The sequence below is a fragment of the Schistocerca piceifrons genome, chromosome 11 (assembly GCF_021461385.2).
Source record: "Schistocerca piceifrons isolate TAMUIC-IGC-003096 chromosome 11, iqSchPice1.1, whole genome shotgun sequence".
NCBI lineage: Eukaryota > Metazoa > Arthropoda > Insecta > Orthoptera > Acrididae > Schistocerca > Schistocerca piceifrons.
Genome location: NC_060148.1, coordinates 29,024,673 through 29,046,045, shown reverse-complemented (window position 1 = coordinate 29,046,045; position 21,373 = coordinate 29,024,673). Strand labels below are relative to the sequence as shown.

Below are 21,373 nucleotides of genomic sequence, written 5' to 3'. Positions count from 1 at the left end.
TCAATTGTTCTGTGTTCAGTTTATCAAGGCCTATCCACTGTGCCAACTTATAACTAAATCTGAGGGGTGTGCGATGGGGAGGTTCCCTTGTTAGAGATAATAAACAGCTTACTTACCTTTTTTGCCACACGTCTCGATTTCACTTGGCCGCCCTGAGCCGTGCTGGCCCCGGCTTATGCGTTGGTTTAAACCTTGACTGTTACTCTGAGTTTGGTTTCCCGCGGTTATTGCAGTTATGCCGTGGTTCTTTCTCCTTATACGTGTGGCAGCAGCGGTGTTTATCGATATTCGCACCTTGTACTATCTTTGGTCCGGTGCTTATAGTTTCCAGCTGGCCGGTGTGCGACAGTCGGTCGGTTGGTGTGGATCAGCCAGGAAATGTCCACGCGGCGCAGTGGGCCGGGCCTGCTGGTGGTCTCTACGCAGTGTCGGAGTGTGTGGGAGCTGTTCCGGGTGATAAGAGGTTCGAGGCTCACCGGCCCAGGACGTCAAAGTTGAGTGGTGATTTAATTACCGAAGCCAGACAGTTCACATTGTGCCGTTGGTTTTCATGGTTGGCTGTTGGGGGTATTTCTGTGAGCAACAGCGAGTGTTCGAGTTGGCGAAAGTTTGGCCACCATCCGGTGGAGTTTAACTGCATTTTGGTTATTTGAAGTCCAAGCGCACCAGCGGAATTTTCTGCCTTGTGGCGATTAGCGTTCCGGTTACCTGCCAAGGCCGCTGACGTAAAATTCAGGCAGCGTCCTTTCCCCACCGTGTTGTCGCTGTCCGACACGTGTGTGTAGTTTTGACAGTTTGTGCATACTTGGTTGTGGGCGGCTATGGCTTTTACGTTTTGGCTCTGGAGTTCTTTGTGTAATGGTCGGGTGGAAAGCAAGTCGTCTTGTCGGTGGGTCCGTTGACTGTCTCGTGGTTGTGTTGCCGGCGGATCGGATATAGTTGGGCCGACTACCTGTCTGCCCTAAGCGAACGTTAGTATTTCAAATGCAGACCAACCCCCGGAAACTTCTGAGCGCCGCTGGCTGTACCGCCTTTTCTTATTTGATTGTGTACTTTAATGGCTCATAGCCGATGGTTTGAATCTGTACGCTATTAGTTCGTTTTTTAAATAATGGGCCTTTGGCCGATTTAAAAATTGATAGTTCCTTACTTGCCAAGTCTTGCATTGTTTGGGCCTCCAGCCTCATTTAAAATATTTTTGGATAAAGTTGTGGGCATTCTGCCTTTGAAATTTTAATGTATTGTGTTTTTCTAGCATGGGCCTTCAGCTGTCTTAAAATTTAAATTCATTGCTTGTTACGTCTTATACTGTTTGGCCCTTGAGCCTCATATAAAATATTTTTGCACAATTCTTTGGGCCTTTTGCCTTTTGAAAATTTATTGTAGTTGTGTTTTTCAATCGTGGGCCTTCAGCTGTGTTAAAATTAAAATTCCTTACTTGGTAAGTCTTAGACTGTTTGGGCCTTCAGCTGCATTTAAAACATTTTTTTTCTGGATAAAGCTTTGCGCCTCCTGCTTTTTGAAAATTTATTGTAGTTGTATTTTTCAATCATGGGCCTTCAGCCGTCTTAAAGTTTAAATTCCTTGCTTGTTAAATCTTACATTGTTTGGGCCTTCAGCCTCATTAAAAAATATATATATATATTTAAGGATAAAGCCTTGGGCTTTCGCTATCGCTTCCGCCATTGTCCCGCACTTTGCTTGGGGTTGGCTTGGTTAAATCGGGTTTGGCATGTTAATTTGAAGCAGTGGCCGAATGCCCCCCCCCCCCCCCCCCCCCGGGACGGAATCAGGTACCCCTCCTGTCTGCGTCTAGCGTAAATCACGGAAAAGTGCGGATGTGTTGCAAATGTCTGTGAATCGTGTAACTGAGGCGGTACGTGGGGACAAGACCAGTATTCACCTAGAGGGATGTGGAAAACCGCCTAAAAACCACTTCTAGGCTGGCCGGCACACCGGCCCTCATCATTAATCTGGCAGGTGGATTCGATCCGGGGCCGGCGCACCTACCCGAGTCCAGGAAGCAGTGCATTAGTGCTCTCGGCTAACCTGGCAGGTAAGTCCGCGGCTGGCGCGCTGCCAAGATTGCGTAAGCCAGCGTCGCGCGCTGGGGTCAAAGGTCAAACTGATAAGAACTTTAACATGGAACATGCTGTTGCCTCCTTGAGCCCCCGGTTCGTGATGTACCCTTGTCCGGTTCTCAGCTACGCTACAGATCACTTTATTTATGAAAATACAATGTACAGTCTCCAACAAATTTTAGATATTCACATACACCTTTGCCTTTAATCCAAATGAATACAGACTCATTTACAGATATTTTACGTCTACTACGGGTGAAGAGGGATAGTGGGGAAGGTGACATATACACAGATTTACCAAAGTCTTTATTTGCAAGTTCTCCAATATGATAGGTACGGTAGGCTATAATGTCTCTGTCGACGAAACTCTCGAGGCCACCAACAGAAGGAACACCAGTACCACCTCTTACAATGGCTACAGTTAACCATCCGTTCGCATGGGTAAAGGCTTTCTACCTTGTAAAAAGAATCTATTGTAGATGTGTTTTTAAAACATGGGCCTTCAACCGTTTTAAAAATTAAAGAAGTTGGGCCCTTAAGCCATAAGATTGTGTGACTTATTCAGACGATAGCTACGCTCGGAAAATTGCGCTGTAATGTATGAAAGCAGAGTCTCACGGCGGTAACATTGAATAAAATGTTCTCGGGTTTCCAACCGCGCCAATTGCTTAAAACTACACGAGCTTTCGGGCAAGTAATCCTTGGTTGAAAGCTCGTGTAGTTTTAAGCAATTGACTCGGTTGGGACATTCCATTAGAACTACTGACAGCCTTGGGAGAGCCAGTCCTGACAAAACTCTACCATCTCGTGAGCAAGATATACGAGACAGGCGAATTACCCTCAGACTTCAAGAAGAATATAATAATTCCAATCCCAAAAAAAGCAGGTGTTGACAGATGTGAAAATTACCGAACTATCAGTTTAATAAGTCACGGCTGCAAAAAACTAACGCGAATTCTTTACAGACGAATGGAAAAACTGGTCGAAGCAGACCTCGGGGAAGATCAGTTTGGATTCCGTAGAAATGTTGGAACACGTGAGGCAATACTGACCTTACGACTTATCTTAGAAAATAGATTAAGGAAAGGCAAACCTACGTTTTTAGCATTTGTAGACTTAGAGAAAGCTTTTGACAATGTTGACTGGAATACTCTCTTTCAAATTCTGAAGGTGACAGGGGTAAAATACAGAGAGCGAAAGGCTATTTACAATTTGTACAGAAACCAGTTGGCAGTTATAAGAGTCGAGGGACATGAAAGGGAAGCAGTGGTTGGGAAGGGAGTGAGACAGGTTGTAGCCTCTCCCCGATGTTATTCAATCTGTATATTATTGAGCAAGCAGTGAAGGAAAGAAAAGAAAAGGTCGGAGTAGATATTAAAATCCATGGAGAAGAAATAGAAGGCCGGCTGGTGTGGCCGTGCGGTTCTAGGCGCTTCAGTCTGGAACCGCGTGACCGCTACGATCGCAGGTTCGAATCCTGCCTCGGGGATGGATGTGTGTGATGTCTTTAGGCTAGTTCGGTTTAAGTAGTTCTAAGTTCTAGGGGACCGATGACCACAGATGTTGTCCCATAGTGCTCAGAGCCAAGAAATAGAAACCTTAAGGTTCGCCGACGACATTGTAATTCTGTCACAGACAGCAAAGGACTTGGAAGAGCAGTTGAACGGAATGGATAGGGGCTTGAAAGGAGGATATAAGATAAACAGCAGCAAAAGGAAAATGAGGATAATGGAATGTAGTCGAATTAAGTCGGGAGATGCTAAGGGTATTAGATTAGGAAATGAGACACTTAAAGTAGTAAAGGAGTTTTGCTATTTGGGGAGCAAAATAACTGATGATGGTCGAAGCAGAGAGGATATCAAATGTAGACTGGCAATGCCAAGGAAAGCGTTTCTGAAGAAGAAAAATTTGTTAACATCGAGTATAGATTTAAGTGTCAGAAAGTCGTTTCTGAAAGTATTTGTATGGAGTGTAGCCGTGTATGGAAGTGGAACGTGGGCGATAAATAGTTTAGACAAGAAGAGAATAGAAGCTTTTGAAATGTGGTCCTACACAAGAATGCTGAACATTAGATGGGTAGATCACATAACTAATGAGGAGGTATTGAATAGGATCGGGGAGAATGTGGCAGAACTTGACTAGAAGAAGGGATCGGTTGGTACGGCACATTCTGAGGCATCAAGGGATCACCAATTTAGTATCGGAGGGCAGCGTGGAGGGTGAAAATCGTAGAGAGAGACCCAGAGATGAATACACCAAGCAGATTCAGAAGGATGTAGGTTGCAGTAGGTACTGGGAGATGAAGAAGCTTGCACAGGATAGAGTAGCATGGAGAGCTGCATGAAACCAGTCTCAGGACTGAAGACCACAACAACAACAACTCGGTTGGAAACCCGAGAACATTTTATTCATTGCACTGTAATGTTTGGGCAACTAAATACGGTTGTGTGTGTTCGAGTGTAAGCGACAGCCGCTAATTTTTGGTCCCTTTCCACAACTGCGACTACCTGTTCCGTCCTGCGGACCTAACCAGGCGCTTGTACTTGGTGTGACGCTGTGCGGGTGTGGTGACTTACCGGAGGGCGACGCGGCGGCGCTGGCGCCCTTCAGCTCGGCCCGGATGGCCTGCACGGCGCCGGGGCTCAGCCTGGTGGACAGGTTCTGCTGCAGCTGCTCGATGTGGTCCAGAGCCCTCTGCAGCGGCACCTCGGCCTCGCCCTCCGGGGGGCCCGGCATCTCCTCGCCGGACGTCTCGGCTGCGCTGCTGTCCTCCACCTGCAGACACGCCCACTCCAGTTACCCAAACTCGTAGAAGTCACAACGCCGACCAGCTGACCCGTGTCTGGACTCAAGTTCTACACCACAGGACACCAAGGATGAGGGTTACCCACAAAAATTCTAAGGAAATGGAATACCTACAGCCGTCATTATGATGCCATTCTACATCTACATGGATACATTCAAGTGCCTGGCAGAGGGTTCGTCGAACCACCTTCACAATTCTCTATTATTACAATCTCGTATAGCGCGCAAAGAATGAACACCTGTATCTATCCGTACGAGCTCTGATTTCCCTTATTTTATCGTGGTGATCGTTCCTCCCCATGTAGGTCGGTGTCAACAATCCATTTACGCATTCGGAGGACACCGAGCGAGGAGGAGCAGTGGCTATCACACTGGACTCGCATTCGGGAGGACGACGGTTCAATCCCACGTCCGGCCATCCTGATTTATGTTTTCCGTGATTTCCCTAAATCGCTTCAGGCAAATGCTGGGATGGTTCCTTTGAAAGGGCACGGCCGACTTCCTTCCCCATCTTCCCCAAATCCGATGAGACCGATGACCTCGCTGTTTGGTCTCTCCCCGCAAACAAACCAACCAAACCAACCATTCGGAGGCCGGAGTTGGTGATTGGAATTTCGTGAGAAGATACCGTCGCAAAGAAAAACGCCTTTCCTTCAATGATGTCCAACCCAAATCCTGTATCATGTCAATGACACTCTCTCCCATATTTCGCTATAATACAAAACATGCTGCCCTTGTTTGAACTTTTTCGATGTACTCCGTCAGTCCTATCTCGTAACGATCCCACACCGCGCAGTAGTATTCTAAAAGAGGACGCACAACCGTAGTGTAGGCAGTCTCCTTAGTAGGTCTGTTACATTTTTAAGTGTCCCACCAATAAAACGAAGTCTTAGGTTAACCTTCTCCACAACATTTTCTATATGTTCCTTCCAATTTAAGTTGTTCGAAATTGTAATACCTAGGTATTTAGTTGAATTTACGGTTTTTAGATTAGACTGATTTTCGTGTAACCGAAGTTTACCATTCATGTGGATGACCTCAGACTTTTCATTATTTAGGGTCAACTGCCACTTTTCGCACCATTCAGATATCTTTTCTAGATCGTTTTGCACTTTATTTTGATCTTCGGATGACTTTATTAGTCGATAAACGACAGCCTCATCTGCCAACAACCGAAGACGGCTGCTCAGACTGTCTCGCAAATCGTTCATATAGATAAGGAACAGAAAAGGGCCTATAACACTACCTTGGGGAACGCCAGAAATCACTTTCGTTTTACTCAATGACTTTCCGTCTATTACTACAAACTGTGACCTCTCTGACAGGAAATCACACATCCAGTCACATAACTGAGACGATATTCCATAAGCACGCAACTTCACTACGAGCCGCTTGTGTGGTACAGTGTCAAGAAAGTCTTCCGCAAATCCAGGTCCCGAGTTCGAGTCTCGGTCGGGCACACAGTTTTAATCTGCCAGGAAGTTTCAGAACTTGATTAATTTTCACGCACATTTATTAAAATAATAACAATCATAAAACTTACTTAACTTGATTCTGGATGCTGTTTACAATTGACAATCTGAAGTTCCTTTGGTCTTGGTACGTTAATCTTATTCTCACATATCTCTGATACTTGACAAAGTGTCTATACATTTATTGTCATGGCTGTGTACAGGAATATGATAATCTTATTAGGCACAGACTGAAACTTGACTATAGACTGGTACAGACTGGCTAATCGGAGATCTGTACACTCGTTATAATACCTCGTGCGTTCAGGTATCACTGTGCGAGTGTGATCCGCGAGGAGAAAAGGTTCTACGTTAGCAGCAATCTCACTGGCTGCATTATATATTAATACGCAGATTGTCAGAAGCAGAATTTGGTCCGTCTCTATGGCAGCGCCATCTCGTAGTGCGGAGACGGACGAGCGCTGCGCCTGCTCTGTCGTGCGTAGCGGGGCGCGATCTACTGGGAAAGTTGTGTACGCGCTGACTACGCGGAACTATGTACACAACAATGGAGAAGGGACAGGATGGTAGTAAACCTGTTACGGCGTCAGGGAATAACTTCCACGGTTCCAGACTGAGCTGTAGATGGCAAAAACTGTAGAGGAAGACAAAAATTGGAGTACATACAGTAAATAATTGAGGTCGTAGATTGCAAGTGCTAATCTGACATGAAGAGGTTGGCACAGGAGAGGAATTTGTGGTGGGCCGCACCATACCAGTCAGAAGATTGGATATCCAAAAAATCCTCTTTTATTTACGATTTTTATAACATTTCTCTCACGATCCCTCACGAGATATTTTTAAAAATGGGAAGACCACATACGGCCAATTAAACTTCCAAATATGCTTACTGGTGGCCACTGCGGATGGTCACTTAAGCAATTACTTAAATTGTCACTGAAGTTAAAATCTTCTGGGTTATTAGGCCGCGTCAAGTTTCTTCTAAAATGTTCTGCTGAGATCTTCCTCAGGATCTTGTGGTGTCTGCTACTGCTAGAACACTGTCAGAGACGAGTGTCACGTCCACTTATAAAGGGCAAGGAGTTTCCTGGCGTACGTGCTAGAGTGACATCAAGGAAGTAAACTCGTGGCCACGGTGTGTGAGCGGCATAAACAACGCGCTGCAAGTCACCTCGGCGGACGATAATATTTTGGGTAAGCACCACCCTCTCTTGCGCTGTCCGTTTCGAATCTAGCCACTGATGACGACCAACCAATAGTGACAGCAGGCATTTCAACCAATAACCATTCTCCAGTATGCCGGCCGTGGTGGCCGTGCGGTTCTACACGCTTCAGTTTGGAACGGCGTGACTGCTACGATGGCAGGTTCGAAACCTGCCTCGGGCATGGACGTGCGTGATGTGCCTAGGTTAGTTAGGTTTAAGTAGTTGTAAGTTCTAGGGGACTGATGACCTAAGATGTTAAGTCCCATAGAGTTCACAAGGGAACCTCCCCATCGCACCCCGCTCAGATTTAGTTGTAAGTTGGCACAGTCGACAGGCCTTGAAAAACTGAACACAGATCAATCGAGAAAACCGGAAGAAGTTGTGTGGAACTATGAAAAAAATAAACAAAATATACAAACTGAGTAGTCCATGTGGAAGATAAGCAACTTCATGGAGAAGTTGAGGGCAGGAGCGCCGTGGTCCCGTGGTTAGCGTGAGCAGCCGCGGAACGAGAGGTCCTTGGTTCAGGTCTTCCCTCGAACAAAAAATTTATTTTCGCAAAATTATGATCTGTCCGCACGTTCATTGACGTCTCTGTTCACTGTAATAAGTTTAGTGTCTGTGTTTTGAGACCGCACCGCAAAACCGTGCGATCAGTAGACGAAAGCACGTGCCTCTCCAATGGGAACCGAAAACATTTGATCGCAAGGTCATACGTCAACCGATTCCTCCACAGGAAAACAGTCTGATATATTCTATACGACACTGGTGACGGCATGTGCGTCACATGACAGGAATATGTTGGCGACCCACCTAACTTGTACACTTGGCGAATGGGTAAAAAGATTCTTCTACCTCGCCCGATTTAGGTTTTCTTGTGGATGTGATAATCACTCCCAAAAAACTGATGAAAACATAAGAGTTTGTCACATAAACTGCAACAAATGAATGCAACAGTTTCACAGTCGCACAGTTTTCCCTGTGCTCTGTCAAAACATACGTTTTTAACGTTTTCAAATTTTTCCGTGAGTAGACCGTCAAATCGTGCAAATGTCCAAGCAAATCTAAACATGTCCTAGAATTTTGGAGAGTGAAGTTGATTATATAAAAAATTAAACCTTAAGTGAGGATTTGAATCACGGACCTCTCGTTTCGCAGCTGCTCACGCTAACCACCAGACCACGGCGCTCCTCAACTCAAACTTTCCGTGATGTTGCCTATCTTGTGCATGGCCTACTCAGTTTGTATATTTTGCTTATTTTTTTTCAAAATTCCACACAACTTCTTCCTGTTTTCTCGATTGATCTGTGTTCAGTTTTTCAAGGCCTATCCACTGTGCCAACGTATAACTAAATCTGACGGGGGTGCGATGGGGAGGTTCCCTTCTCAGAGCGATTTGAACCATTTGAACGTTCTCCAGCGTAAGTGTGGAATAGTGCCTTCCTGTCCAATGACGATGACCGCCAATTGTATCCACAGATGAGCTACCAACGCCATTAGCCTATGACTATGGCCCACCAATGGTAGCCGTATGAATTTTAACCAATACTACCACTCCTCCAACACGCACGCCAGGAAACTCCTTGCCCTTTACAGGGTGTTACAAAAAGGTACGGCCAAACTTTCAGGAAACATTCCTCACACACAAAGAAAATATAATATGCGGACATGTGTCCGGAAACGCTTACTTTCCATGTTACAGCTCATTTTATTACTTCTCTTCAAATCACATTAATCATGGAATGGAAACACACAGCAACAGGACGTACCGGCGTGACTTCAAACACTTTGTTACAGGAAATGTTCAAAATGTCCTCCGTTAGCGAGGATACGTGTATCCACCCTCTGTCGCACGGAATCCCTGATGCGGTGATGCAGCCCTGGAGAATGGCGTATTGTATCACAGCCGTTCACAATACGAGCACGAAAAGTCTCTACATTTGGTACCGGGGTTGCGTAGACGAGAGCTTTTAAATGCCCCCATAAATGAAAGTCAAGGGGGTTGAGGTCAGGAGAGCGTGGAGGCCACGGAATTGGTCCGCCTCTACCAATCCGTCGGTCACCGAATCTGTTATCGAGAAGCATACGAACACTTCGACTGAAATGTGCAGGAGCTCCATCGTGCATGAACCTCATGTTGTGTCGTACTTGCAAAGGCACATGTTCTAGCAGCACAGGTAGAGTATCCCGTATGAAATCGTGATAACGTGCTCCATTGAGCGTAGGTGGAAGAACGTGGGGCCCAATCGAGACATCACCGACAATGCCTGCCCAAACGTTCACAGAAAATCTGTGTTGATGACGTGATTGCACAATTGCGTGCGGATTCTAGTCAGCCCACACATGTTGATTGTGAAAATTTACAGTTTGATCACGTTGGAATGAAGCCTCATCCGTAAAGACAACATTTGCACTGAAATGAGGATTGACACATTGTCGGATGAACCATTCGCAGAAGTGTATCCGTGGAGGCCAATCAGCTGCTGATAGTGCCTGCACACGCTGTACACGGTACGGAAACAACTGGTTCTCCCGTAGCACTGTCCATACAGTGACGTGGTCAACGTTACCTTGTGCAGCAGCAACTTCTCTGACGCTGACATTAGGGTTATCGTCAACTGCAAGAAGAATTGCCTCGTCCATTGCAGGTGTCCTCGTCGTTCTAGGTCTTCCCCAGTCGCGAGTCATAGGCTGGGATGTTCCGTGCTCCCTACGACGCCGATCAATGGCTTCGAACGTCTTCCTGTCGGGACACCTTCGTTCTGGAAATCTGTCTCGATACAAACGTACCGCGCCACGGCTATTGCCCCGTGCTAATACATACATCAATTGGCATCTGCCAACTCCGCATTTGTAAACATTGCACTGACTGCAAAACCACGTTCGTGATGAACACTAACCTGTTGATGGTACGTACTGATGTGCTCGATGCTAGTACTGTAGAGCAATGAGTCGCATGTCAACACAAGCAACGAAGTCAACATTACATTCCTTCAATTGGGCCAACTGGCGGTGAATCGAGGAAGTACAGTGCATACTGACGAAACTAAAATGAGCTCTAACGTGGAAATTAAGCGTTTCCGGACACATATCCACATAACATATTTTCTTTATTTGTGTGTGAGGAATGTTTCCTGAAAGTTTGGCCGTACCTTTTTGTAACACACTGTATAAGTGGACGCGACACTCGTCTCTGACAGTGTTCTAGCAGTAGCGGACACCAGAAGATCCTGAGGAAGATCTCAGCAGAGGGGTCGAAACGTCGAACATTTTAGAAGAAACATGACGCGGCCTAATAACCCAGGAGATTTTAACTTCACTGACAACGGCCACGAAAGCCTAGAGACTTAGTTAAACGTTTACACTCACCTGTCGCTGAGGTTTTCGGGGTGTTGGGGCGTCTCTGGTGGCTGTGACTTCTCCGCTAGACTGCACTCCCTCTTGAGGGTACCTGTCTTCTATTCCTGCTTCTTCCCGTTCGCCTTCCTCCGGATAGACTTCGTCTTTCGTCAGGACGAGCACGGTTGAGACGGCGGCGTTCGTCGGGTCTGTCTCTGGCGGCGGCGATGACGACGGCGTAGACTGCTCTGCAAGATCCAAACACAGCACGGGTTCAGGTTCAGGTGAGGTCGACCGCAGAAACTTCAGCAGGTCCACGCCAAAGACACCCAGGCATAGATGTCTCAATTTCGTGTACCTCATATAGTTGAAAACCGCCATGCGGGAGGAACTGTTACCGATCGATTACATAAATTGCGATAAATCGCTGCAATGTCTCAGATTAACCGGCCGCAGCGCTCAAAAATGGAATAGCTGCATAGAACTTCACTACTGGCCATTAAAATTGCTACATCAAGAAGAAATGCAGAATATAAACGGGTATTCATTGGACAAATATATTATACTAGAACTGACAAGTGATTACATTTTCACGCAATTTGGGTGCATATATCCTGAGAAATCAGTACCCAGAACAACCACCTCTGGCCGTAATGACGGCCTTGATACTCCTGGGCATTGAGTCAAAGAGAGCTTCGATGTCGTGTACAGGTACAGCTGCCCATGCAGCTTCAACACGATACCACAGTTCATCAAGAGTAGTGATTGGCGTATTGTGACGAACCAGTTGCTCGGCCACCATTGACCAGACGTTTTGAATTGGTGAGAGATCTGGAGAATGTGCTGGCCAGGGCAGCAGTCGAACATTTTCTGTATCCAGAAAGGCCCGTACAGGACCTGCAACTTGCGGTCGTGCATTATCCTGCTGAAATGTAGGGTCTCGCAGGGATCGAATGAAGGGTAGAGCCACCGGTCGTAACACATCTGAAGTGTAGCGTCCACTGTTCAAAGTGCCGTCAATGCGAACAAGAGGTGACCGAGATGTGTAACCAATGGCACCCCATACCATCACGCCGGGTGATACGCCAGTATGGCGATAACGAATACAGGCTTCCAATGTGCGTTCACCATGATGTCGCCAAACACGGATGCGACCATCACGATGCTGTAAACAGAACCTGGATTCATCCGAAAAAATGACGTTTTGCCATTCGTGCACCCAGGTTCGTCGTCCAGTACACCATCGCAGGCGCTCCTGTCTGTGATGCAACGTCAAGGGTAACCACAGCCACGGTCTCCGAGCTGACAGTCCGTGCTGCTGCAAACGTCGTCGAACTGTTCGTGCAGATGGTTGTTGTCTTGCAAACGTCCCCATGTGTTGACTCAGGGATCGAGACGTGGCTGCACGATCCGTTACTGCCACGTGGATAAGATGCCTGTCATCTCGACTGCTAGTGATACCAAGGCGTTGGGATCCAGCACGGCGTTCCGTATTACCCTCCTGAACCCACCGATTCCATATTCTGCTAACAGTCATTGGATCTCGACCAATGCGAGCAGCAATGTCGCGATACGATAAACCGCAATCGCGATAGGCTACAATCCGACCTTAATCAAAGTCGGAAACGTGATGGTACGAATTTCTCCTCCTTACACGAGGCATCACAACAACGTTTCACCAGGCAACGCCAGTCAACTGCTCTTTGTGTATGAGAAATCGGTTGGAAACTTTCCTCATGTCAGCACGTTGTAGTTGTCGCCACCGGCGTCAACCTTGTGTGACAATAAGCTGATCATTTGCATATCATATCAGAGCATCTTCTTCCTGTCGGTTAAATTTCGCGTCTGTAGCACGTCATCTTCGTGGTGTAGCAATTTTAATGGCCAGTAGTATAATTATACGAAAATAATACCAGGCAAAGGAAATGTGGGGCGTTCAATAAGTGATGCAACACATTTCTTCTCGGCCAGTGTCGGTTGAAAAAATGTGGAATTTATTATGGGACACTGTGGAAAATTCCCGCTTCAGCCCCTGTAATTCCACGTTGTTCCGATAGGTGCCGGCGCTATACGTGGCCTTCAGAATGCATCTGTAACGGAGCGTTGTCACTGAGTTTCTCTTGGAGGACAATTTCTTAGCATCTCAGATATTCGTAGGTGCCTGAAGAATGTCTACGGAGACCTGGCAGTGAACAAAAGCCCGTTGAGTCGTCGGGCGAGTCGTCTGTCATCATCGCAACGAGGTCTGCCGCGTGCCGACCATCCGCACGCAGCTGTGACTCCTGCAATGTTGGGATGTGCGGACACTCTCATTCGAGGTGATCGGCGTACCACAATCAATGGCTGCATTACTGGGAGCCTCTGCTGGCAGTGCCGACACACTCGCCCACCTGTTCTGGTACTCAAAGGCGTCGGCCTTCTGAGTTCCTCGCCACTTAACAGAACAGTGAACAAAAGCACGTTGAGTCGTCGGGCGAGTCGTCTGTCATCATCGCAATGAGGTCTGCCGCGTGCCGACCATCCGCACGCAGCTGTGACTCCTGCAATGTTGTGATGTGCGGACACTCTCATTCAAGGTGATCGGCGTACCACAATCAAAGGCTGCATAACTGGGCGCCTCTGCTGGCAGTGCCGACACACTCACCCACCTGTTCTGGTACTCTAAGGCGTCGGCCTTCTGAGTTCCTCGCCACTTAACAGAACAGTGAACAAAAGCACGTTGAGTCGTCGGGCGAGTCGTCTGTCGTCATCGCAATGAGGTCTGCCGCGTGCCGACCATCCGCACGCAGCTGTGACTCCTGCAATGTTGTGATGTGCGGACACTCTCATTCAAGGTGATCGGCGTACCACAATCAAAGGCTGCATAACTGGGCGCCTCTGCTGGCAGTGCCGACACACTCACCCACCTGTTCTGGTACTCTAAGGCGTCGGCCTTCTGAGTTCCTCGCCACTTAACAGAACAGTGAACAAAAGCACGTTGAGTCGTCGGGCGAGTCATCTGTCATCATCGCAACGAGGTCTGCCGCGTGCCGACCGTCCGCACGCAGCTGTGACTCCTGCATGTTGGGACGTGCGGACACTCTCATTCGAGGTGATCGGCGTACCACAATCAACGGCTGCATACCTGGGTGCTTCTGCTGGCAGTGCCGACACACTCGCCCACCTGTTCTGGTACTCAAAGGCGTCGGCCTTCTGAGTTCCTCGCCACTTAACAGAACAGTGAACAAAAGCACGTTGAGTCGTCGGGCGAGTTGTCTGTCATCATCGCAACGAGGTCTGCCGCGTGCCGACCATCCGCACGCAGCTGTGACTCCTGCATGTTGGGACGTGCGGACACTCTCATTCGAGGTGATCGGCGTACCACAATCAATGGCTGCATAACTGGGCGCCTCTGCTGGCAGTGCCGACACACTCGCCCACCTGTTCTGGTACTCAAAGGCGTCGGCCTTCTGATTTCCTCGCAGCTTAACAAAAGATCATAGAGGGCACCGAGTTTGGTCCAATGGAAGATGCACTCCGCAGGAAGCAGTACGTCGATGACGAGGAGTTATTGATGGAGCAAGTCGGTGTTACCCCGCAGGCATACAGGTCCTCCCAGTAAGGTGGCGTAAGGAACGGAAGTTATGTCGAAAAAAACGTGTTGCATTACTTATTGAACACCCGTTGTAAATTATCCACGAAAGAAATGGCTCAAATGGCTCTGAGCACTATGGGACTTAACATCTGAGGTCATCAGTCCCCTGGAACTTAGAACGACTTAAACCTAACTTTAGATTAGATTAGTTTTCGTCCCATAGATCCGTGCTCAGGAGATCCTCGTGGATGTGAAACAGGTCAATTTTTTTTAAGCTGAAATAACAATAGCACGAGTATATACATTATTTTTTAAAACCTGAAATAACAATACTAACAGTATGAGTATATACATCATTTGTTTCTATCAAAAATTTCGTCAATGGAGTAGGAGTTGGCCACCTAGTAAGTCTTCCAGGCTCCTTTTAAACTGATCTTTATTTGTAACTAAATTTTTTATGTTTGCTGGCACATTATTGAAGATGAGTGATCCTGAGTAGTGGACCCCTTTTTGAACTGAAGTAAGTGCTTTTAAGTCCTTGTGCAGATCATTTTTGTTCCTGGTATTGTATGTATGAACTGAGCTGTCTGTTGGAAAAAAAGAGATATATTATTTAGGACAAATTTCATTAAGGAGTAAATATACTGAGAGGCAGTAGTTAGTATACCCAGTTCTTTGAAGGGGTTTCTACAGGAAGTCCGTTAATTTACTCCACAAATAATACTTATCACACGCTTTTGGACTCTGAAAACTTTGTTTGACTTTGAAGAGTTACCCCAAAATATTATACCATATGACATTATGGAATGAAAGTAGGCAAAGCACGCAAGCTTTTCCATTTTCATGTCGCCTATGTCTGCTAACACTCGAATTGCAAATACAGATTTGTTAAGGCGTTTCTGCAGTTCTGTGGTGTGCTCCTCCCAACTGAATTTATTGTCAAGTTGTAATAACCTGCCTGAGGCAGTATTGCAACCTGCGACCGGAGCAGTCGCGCGGTTCCGGACTGAAGCGCCTAGAACCGCACGGCCACCGCGGCCGGCTATCCACGAAAGAAATGGACCACAAAACACCTTTTCGACCGACACTTGACCCTTGCACGTCATTCTAGCACTCTTACCAGGAAGCATTAATAGACGAGATAGGCAAGATACACCGAAGAGCGGCCAGTGCTGTCCAATCTTTCCATAGAAGATGCGATAACGGAAATAAAAGAAATCTCCATGAGCGGAATTCAAATTCGGGATGAAAATATATCACTGGTACGATTGCTATCCTCACTGAAAGAACATAGGTTGCCCCAATACTTAGGTCCACAATGCTGTATCGAGCAGAGGTAAAGGGAGTAATTAAGGAACATTGTAAGGCAATGGACGTCGCTGAAATGACAAAGAAGAATTTGTGGCGTCGACGACGTAGATATGATCAGAAACGAAAGAATCGACATCTACATATACACTCCGCAAGCCACCCAAAGGTGTATGGCGGAGGGCACTTTACGTACCACTGTCATTACCTCCCTTTCCTGTTCCAGTAGCGCATGGTTCGCGGGAAGAACGACTGCCGGAAAGCCTCCGTGCGCGCTCGAATCTCTCTAATTTTACATTCGTGATCTCCTCGGGAGGTATAAGTAGGGGGAAGCAATATATTCGATACCTCTTCCAGAAACGCACCCTCTCGAAACCTGGACAGCAAGCTACACCGCGATGCAGAGCGCCTCTCTTGCAGAGTCTGCCACTCGAGTTTGTTAAACATCTCTGTAACGCTATCACGGTTACCAAATAACCCTGTGACGAAACGCGCCGCTCTTCTTTGGATCTTCTCCATCTCCTCTGTCAACCCGACCTGGTACGGATCCCACACTGATGAGCAATACTCGAGTATAGGTCGAACGAGTGTTTTGTAAGCCACATCCTTTGTCGATGGACTGCATTTTCTAAGGACTCTCCCAATGAATCTCAACCTGGCACCCGCCTTACCAACAATTAATTTCATATGATCATTCCACTTCAAATCGTTACGCACGCATACTCCGAGATATTTTACAGAAATAACTGCTACCAGTGTTTGTTCCGCTATCATATAATCATACAATAAAGGATCCTTCTCTCTATGTATTCGCAATACATTACATTTGTCTATGTTAAGGGACAGTTGCCACTCCCTGCACCAAGTGCCTAGCCGCTGCAGATCTTCCTGCATTTCGGTACAGTTTTCTAATGCTGCAACTTCTCTGTATGCTACAGCATCTTCCGCGTAAAGCCGCACGGAACTTCCGATACTATCTACTAGGTCATTTATATATACTGTGAAAAGCAATGGTCCCATAACACTCCCCTGTGCCACGCCAGAGGTTACTTTAACGTCTGTAGACGTCTCTCCATTGATAACAACATGCTGTGTTCTGTTTGCTAAAAACTCTTCAATCCAGCCACACAGCTGGTCTGATATTCCATAGGCTCATACTTTGTTTATCAGGCGACAGTGCGGAACTGTATCGAACGCCTTCCGGAAGTCAAGAAAAATAGCATCTACATGGGAGCCTGTATCTAATATTTTCTGGGTCTCATGAACAAATAAAGCGAGTTGGATCTCACACGCTCGCTGTTTCCGGAATCCATGTTGATTTCTACAGATTAGATTCTGGGTTTCCAGAAATGACATGATACGCGAGCAAAAAACATGTTGAAAAATTCTATAACAGATCGATGTCAGAGATATAGGCCTATAGTTTTGCACATCTGCTCGACGACCCATCTTGAAAACTGGAACTACCAGTGCTCTTTTCCAATCATTTGGAACCTTCCGTTTCTCTAGAGACTTGCGATACACGGCTGTTAGAAGGGGGGGGGGGGGGGGGGCAAGTTCTTTCGCGTACTCTGTGTAGAATCTAATTGGTATCCATGGTATCCAGTGGACTTTCTTCTGTTGAGTGATTTCAGTTGCTTTTCTATTCCTTGGACACTTATTTCGATGCAGCCAGTTTTTGGAACGTAAGAGGTAGTGTTAAACTAACAATCAAAGAGGGTTCCAGAGAGAAAACTGGGCAAGTCGTGAGAAGGCATGGCAGCTATCCTCTACAATACCCTGCAGCATCTGGCACAAGTGTGCCCCCCCCCCCCCCCCCATGATTCCCTGTAGCCGGATCCTCCTGTTCAACTCCTCCCACAGTAAATCGACTGAGTTACAATCGGAGGACTGATGAAGCCATTCCATATTTCTCCAAGTTTTCTGAACCTCTGGAGACTTCACACAGTTCTCACAAAAGCGGGATATACTCGTGTATCTGGGATCCCTGTCTTGCTCATGTATCTCTATTCAGTATATGGTCTCGACAACTCTGCTGACGGAAAGCTTCAGTTTCTCTTGTATCTGCTGGACGCTATTGCCTTCTCTGTACAAACTGATTATCTCTTCCGATGAGTCATAAAGAATCTGGAACTGTTTTCTTTCACGGGGCGTCCTGCCACCATACAAACGGAACTATGACCGAATGGAACTGTAAACAATGTACCTCTACCTACAGTCATGCTTGAGCCGTGTGTGGTTCGCGATCGTACCATCTCTTACTTTACATTTTTTTTTTTATGTTGCCACCTCGTTACATTAGTTTCAATTTCTGTTGTCACTGAGTTGCTGCTTTGTCTGCCCATCAGCGGCAGCAGCAGCGCCTATCGATATAGCCACCACATGTTATCTCTACCGCACTGCTATTACTTCCCGGTTGCCGTCTGTCGTGGAGTGGGTTGGAACGCGCCAGGAGGGCAGCTCGGAGCTGCCAGTCGGGGAGTTGCAATGCAGCTCTAGTTTTGTCGGGTTGGAGCAGCAGTGAGACCTTGGATGTCTGTGGCTCGCCTGACCGTTGCCACCACACACACTATTTTAGCTGGTGACGGTCTTCGTTGCTCGTCGGTCGGTCGTCCTACTGGACGACGTGAATTGGCTCGCCGATCGCTTATGGGTTGGCTGTGTCTGTGTGTGTGTGTGTGTGTGTGTGTGTGTGTGTGTGTGTGTGTGTGTATGTGTGTGTGTGTGTATTGACTCACGATATGTCTTCATGATTGCACGGCCACTGCTGAGTGTCCTTGCAGTCTTCGTGCAAGTGTTTGTCAAACTGTTGGTGTAGTTGCTGTCATTTCCACTCACAACCTGTTTTAAATGTTTTCGGCGTACTGGCAGTGAGTCCGTCGGTTGGAGCGGATCAGTAAACAACTCTCGGCACGGCGCAGTCGGCTGGTGCAAGTGTTTGTCGAACTGTGTGTAGTTGGTGTCATTTGCACTCACAACTTGTTTTAAATGTTGTCGGTGTACTGGCAGTGAATTGGTCAGTTGGAGTGGATCAGCGAGCAAGTCTCCGCGCGGTGCAGTCGGCCGGTGCAAGGTTTGTCTAACTGTCTAGTTGGTTTCATTTCCACTCACAACTTAATTTAAATGTTGTCAGTGTACTGGCAGTGAGTCGGTCGGTTGGAGCAGATCAGCGAGCAAGTCTCCGCATGTCGCAGTCGGCTGGTGCAAGGTTTGTCAAAATGTGTCTAGTTGGTTTCATTTCCACTCACAACTTGTTTTAAATGTTGTCGGTGTACTGGCAGTGAATCAGTCAGTTGGAGCGGATCAGCGAACAAGTCTCCGCGCGGTGCAGTCGGCCGGTGCAAGGTTTGTCAAAATGTGTCTAGTTGCTGTCATTTCCACTCACAACTTGTATTAAATGTTGTCGGTGTACTGGCAGTGAATCGGTCAGTTGGAGTGGATCAGCGAGCAAGTCTCCGCGTGGTGCAGTCGGCCGGTGCAAGGTTTGTCTAACTGTGTAGTTGGTGTCATTTCCACTCACAACTTGTTTTCAATGTTGTAGTCCGTCGGTTGGAGCAGATCAGCGAGCAAGTCCCGGCGCGGCGCAGTCGTCCAGTGCAAGTGTTTGTCAAACTGTGTGTAGTTGGTGCCATTTCCCCTCACAACTTGTTTTAAATGTTGTAGTCCGTCGGTTGGAGCGGATCAGCGAGCAAGTCTCGGCACGGCGCAGTCGTCCAGTGCAAGTGTTTGTCAAACTGTGTGTAGTTCTTGTCATTTCCACTCACAACTTGTTTTAAATGTTGTCGGCGAACTGGCAGTGAGTCGGTCGGTTGGAGCGGATCAGCGAGCAAGTCTCCGTGCGGCGCTGTCGTCCAGTGCAAGTGTTTGTCAAACTGTGTAGTTGGTGTCATTTCCACTCACAACTTGTTTTAAATGTTGTAGTCCGTCGGTTGGAGCGGATCAGCGAGCAAGTCTCGGCACGGCGCAGTCGTCCAGTGCAAGTGTTTGTCAAACTGTGTGTAGTTCTTGTCATTTCCACTCACAACTTGTTTTAAATGTTGTCGGCGTACTGGCAGTGAGTCGGTCGGTTGGAGCGGATCAGCGAGCAAGTCTCGGCATGGCGCAGTCGTCCAGTGCAAGTGTTTGTCAAACTGTGTGTAGTTGGTGTCATTTCCCCTCACAACTTGTTTTAAATGTTGTAGTCCGTCGGTTGGAGCGGATCAGCGAGCAAGTCTCGGCACGGCGCAGTCGTCCAGTGCAAGTGTTTGTCAAACTGTGTGTAGTTCTTGTCATTTCCACTCACAACTTGTTTTAAATGTTGTCGGCGTACTGGCAGTGAGTCGGTCGGTTGGAGCGGATCAGCGAGCAAGTCTCTGTGCGGCGCAGTCGTCCAGTGCAAGTGTTTGTCAAACTGTGTGTAGTTGGTGTCATTTCCACTCACAACTTGTTTTAAATGTTGTAGTCCGTCGGTTGGAGCGGATCAGCGAGCAAGTCTCGGCACGGCGCAGTCGTACAGTGCAAGTGTTTGTCAAACTGTGTGTAGTTATTGTCATTTCCACTCACAACTTGTTTTAAATGTTGTCGGCGTACTGGCAGTGAGTCGGTCGGTTGGAGCGGATCAGCGAGCAAGTCTCTGTGCGGCGCAGTCGTCCAGTGCAAGTGTTTGTCAAACTGTGTGTAGTTGGTGTCATTTCCACTCACAACTTGTTTTAAATGTTGTAGTCCGTCGGTTGGAGGGGATCAGCGAGCAAGTCTCGGCACGGCGCAGTCGTCCAGTGCAAGTGTTTGTCAAACTGTGTGTAGTTCTTGTCATTTCCACTCACAACTTGTTTTAAATGTTGTCGGCATACTGGCAGTGAGTCGGTCGGTTGGAGCGGATCAGCGAGCAAGTCTCTGTGCGGCGCAGTCGTCCAGTGCAAGTGTTTGTCAAACTGTGTGTAGTTGGTGTCATTTCCACTCACAACTTGTTTTAAATGTTGTAGTCCGTCGGTTGGAGCGGATCAGCGAGCAAGTCTCGGCACGGCGCAGTCGTCCAGTGCAAGTGTTTGTCAAACTGTGTGTAGTTCTTGTCATTTCCACTCACAACTTGTTTTAAATCTTGTCGGCGTACTGGCAGTGAGTCGGTCGGTTGGAGCGGATAAGCGAGCAAGTCTCGGCATGGCGCAGTCGTCCAGTGCAAGTGTTTGTCAAACTGTGTGTAGTTGGTGTCATTTCCCCTCACAACTTGTTTTAAATGTTGCAGTCCGTCGGTTGGAGCGGATCAGCGAGCAAGTCTCGGCACGGCGCAGTCGTCCAGTGCAAGTGTTTGTCAAACTGTGTGTAGTTCTTGTCATTTCCACTCACAACTTGTTTTAAATGTTGTCGGCATACTGGCAGTGAGTCGGTCGGTTGGAGAGGATCAGCGAGCAAGTCTCTGTGCGGCGCAGTCGTCCAGTGCAAGTGTTTGTCAAACTGTGTGTAGTTGGTGTCATTTCCACTCACAACTTGTTTTAAATGTTGTAGTCCGTCGGTTGGAGCGGATCAGCGAGCAAGTCTCGGCACGGCGCAGTCGTCCAGTGCAAGTGTTTGTCAAACTGTGTGTAGTTCTTGTCATTTCCACTCACAACTTGT

General features: G+C 47.4%; 1 protein-coding gene across 1 annotated transcript in view; it reads right to left on the bottom strand.

The window, feature by feature from the left end:
* The window catches only part of LOC124719626 (mucin-19-like), a 367,770-nt gene that overhangs the window by 232,795 nt on the left and 113,602 nt on the right, over nucleotides 1-21,373 (bottom strand). The window contains exons 3-4 of the mRNA XM_047244842.1: nucleotides 10,933-11,150; nucleotides 4,658-4,856 (exon numbers count right to left, since the gene is read on the bottom strand). Coding sequence (XP_047100798.1) covers nucleotides 4,658-4,856; nucleotides 10,933-11,150 — 417 coding nt within the window. The remainder of the gene's footprint in view (nucleotides 1-4,657; nucleotides 4,857-10,932; nucleotides 11,151-21,373) is intronic.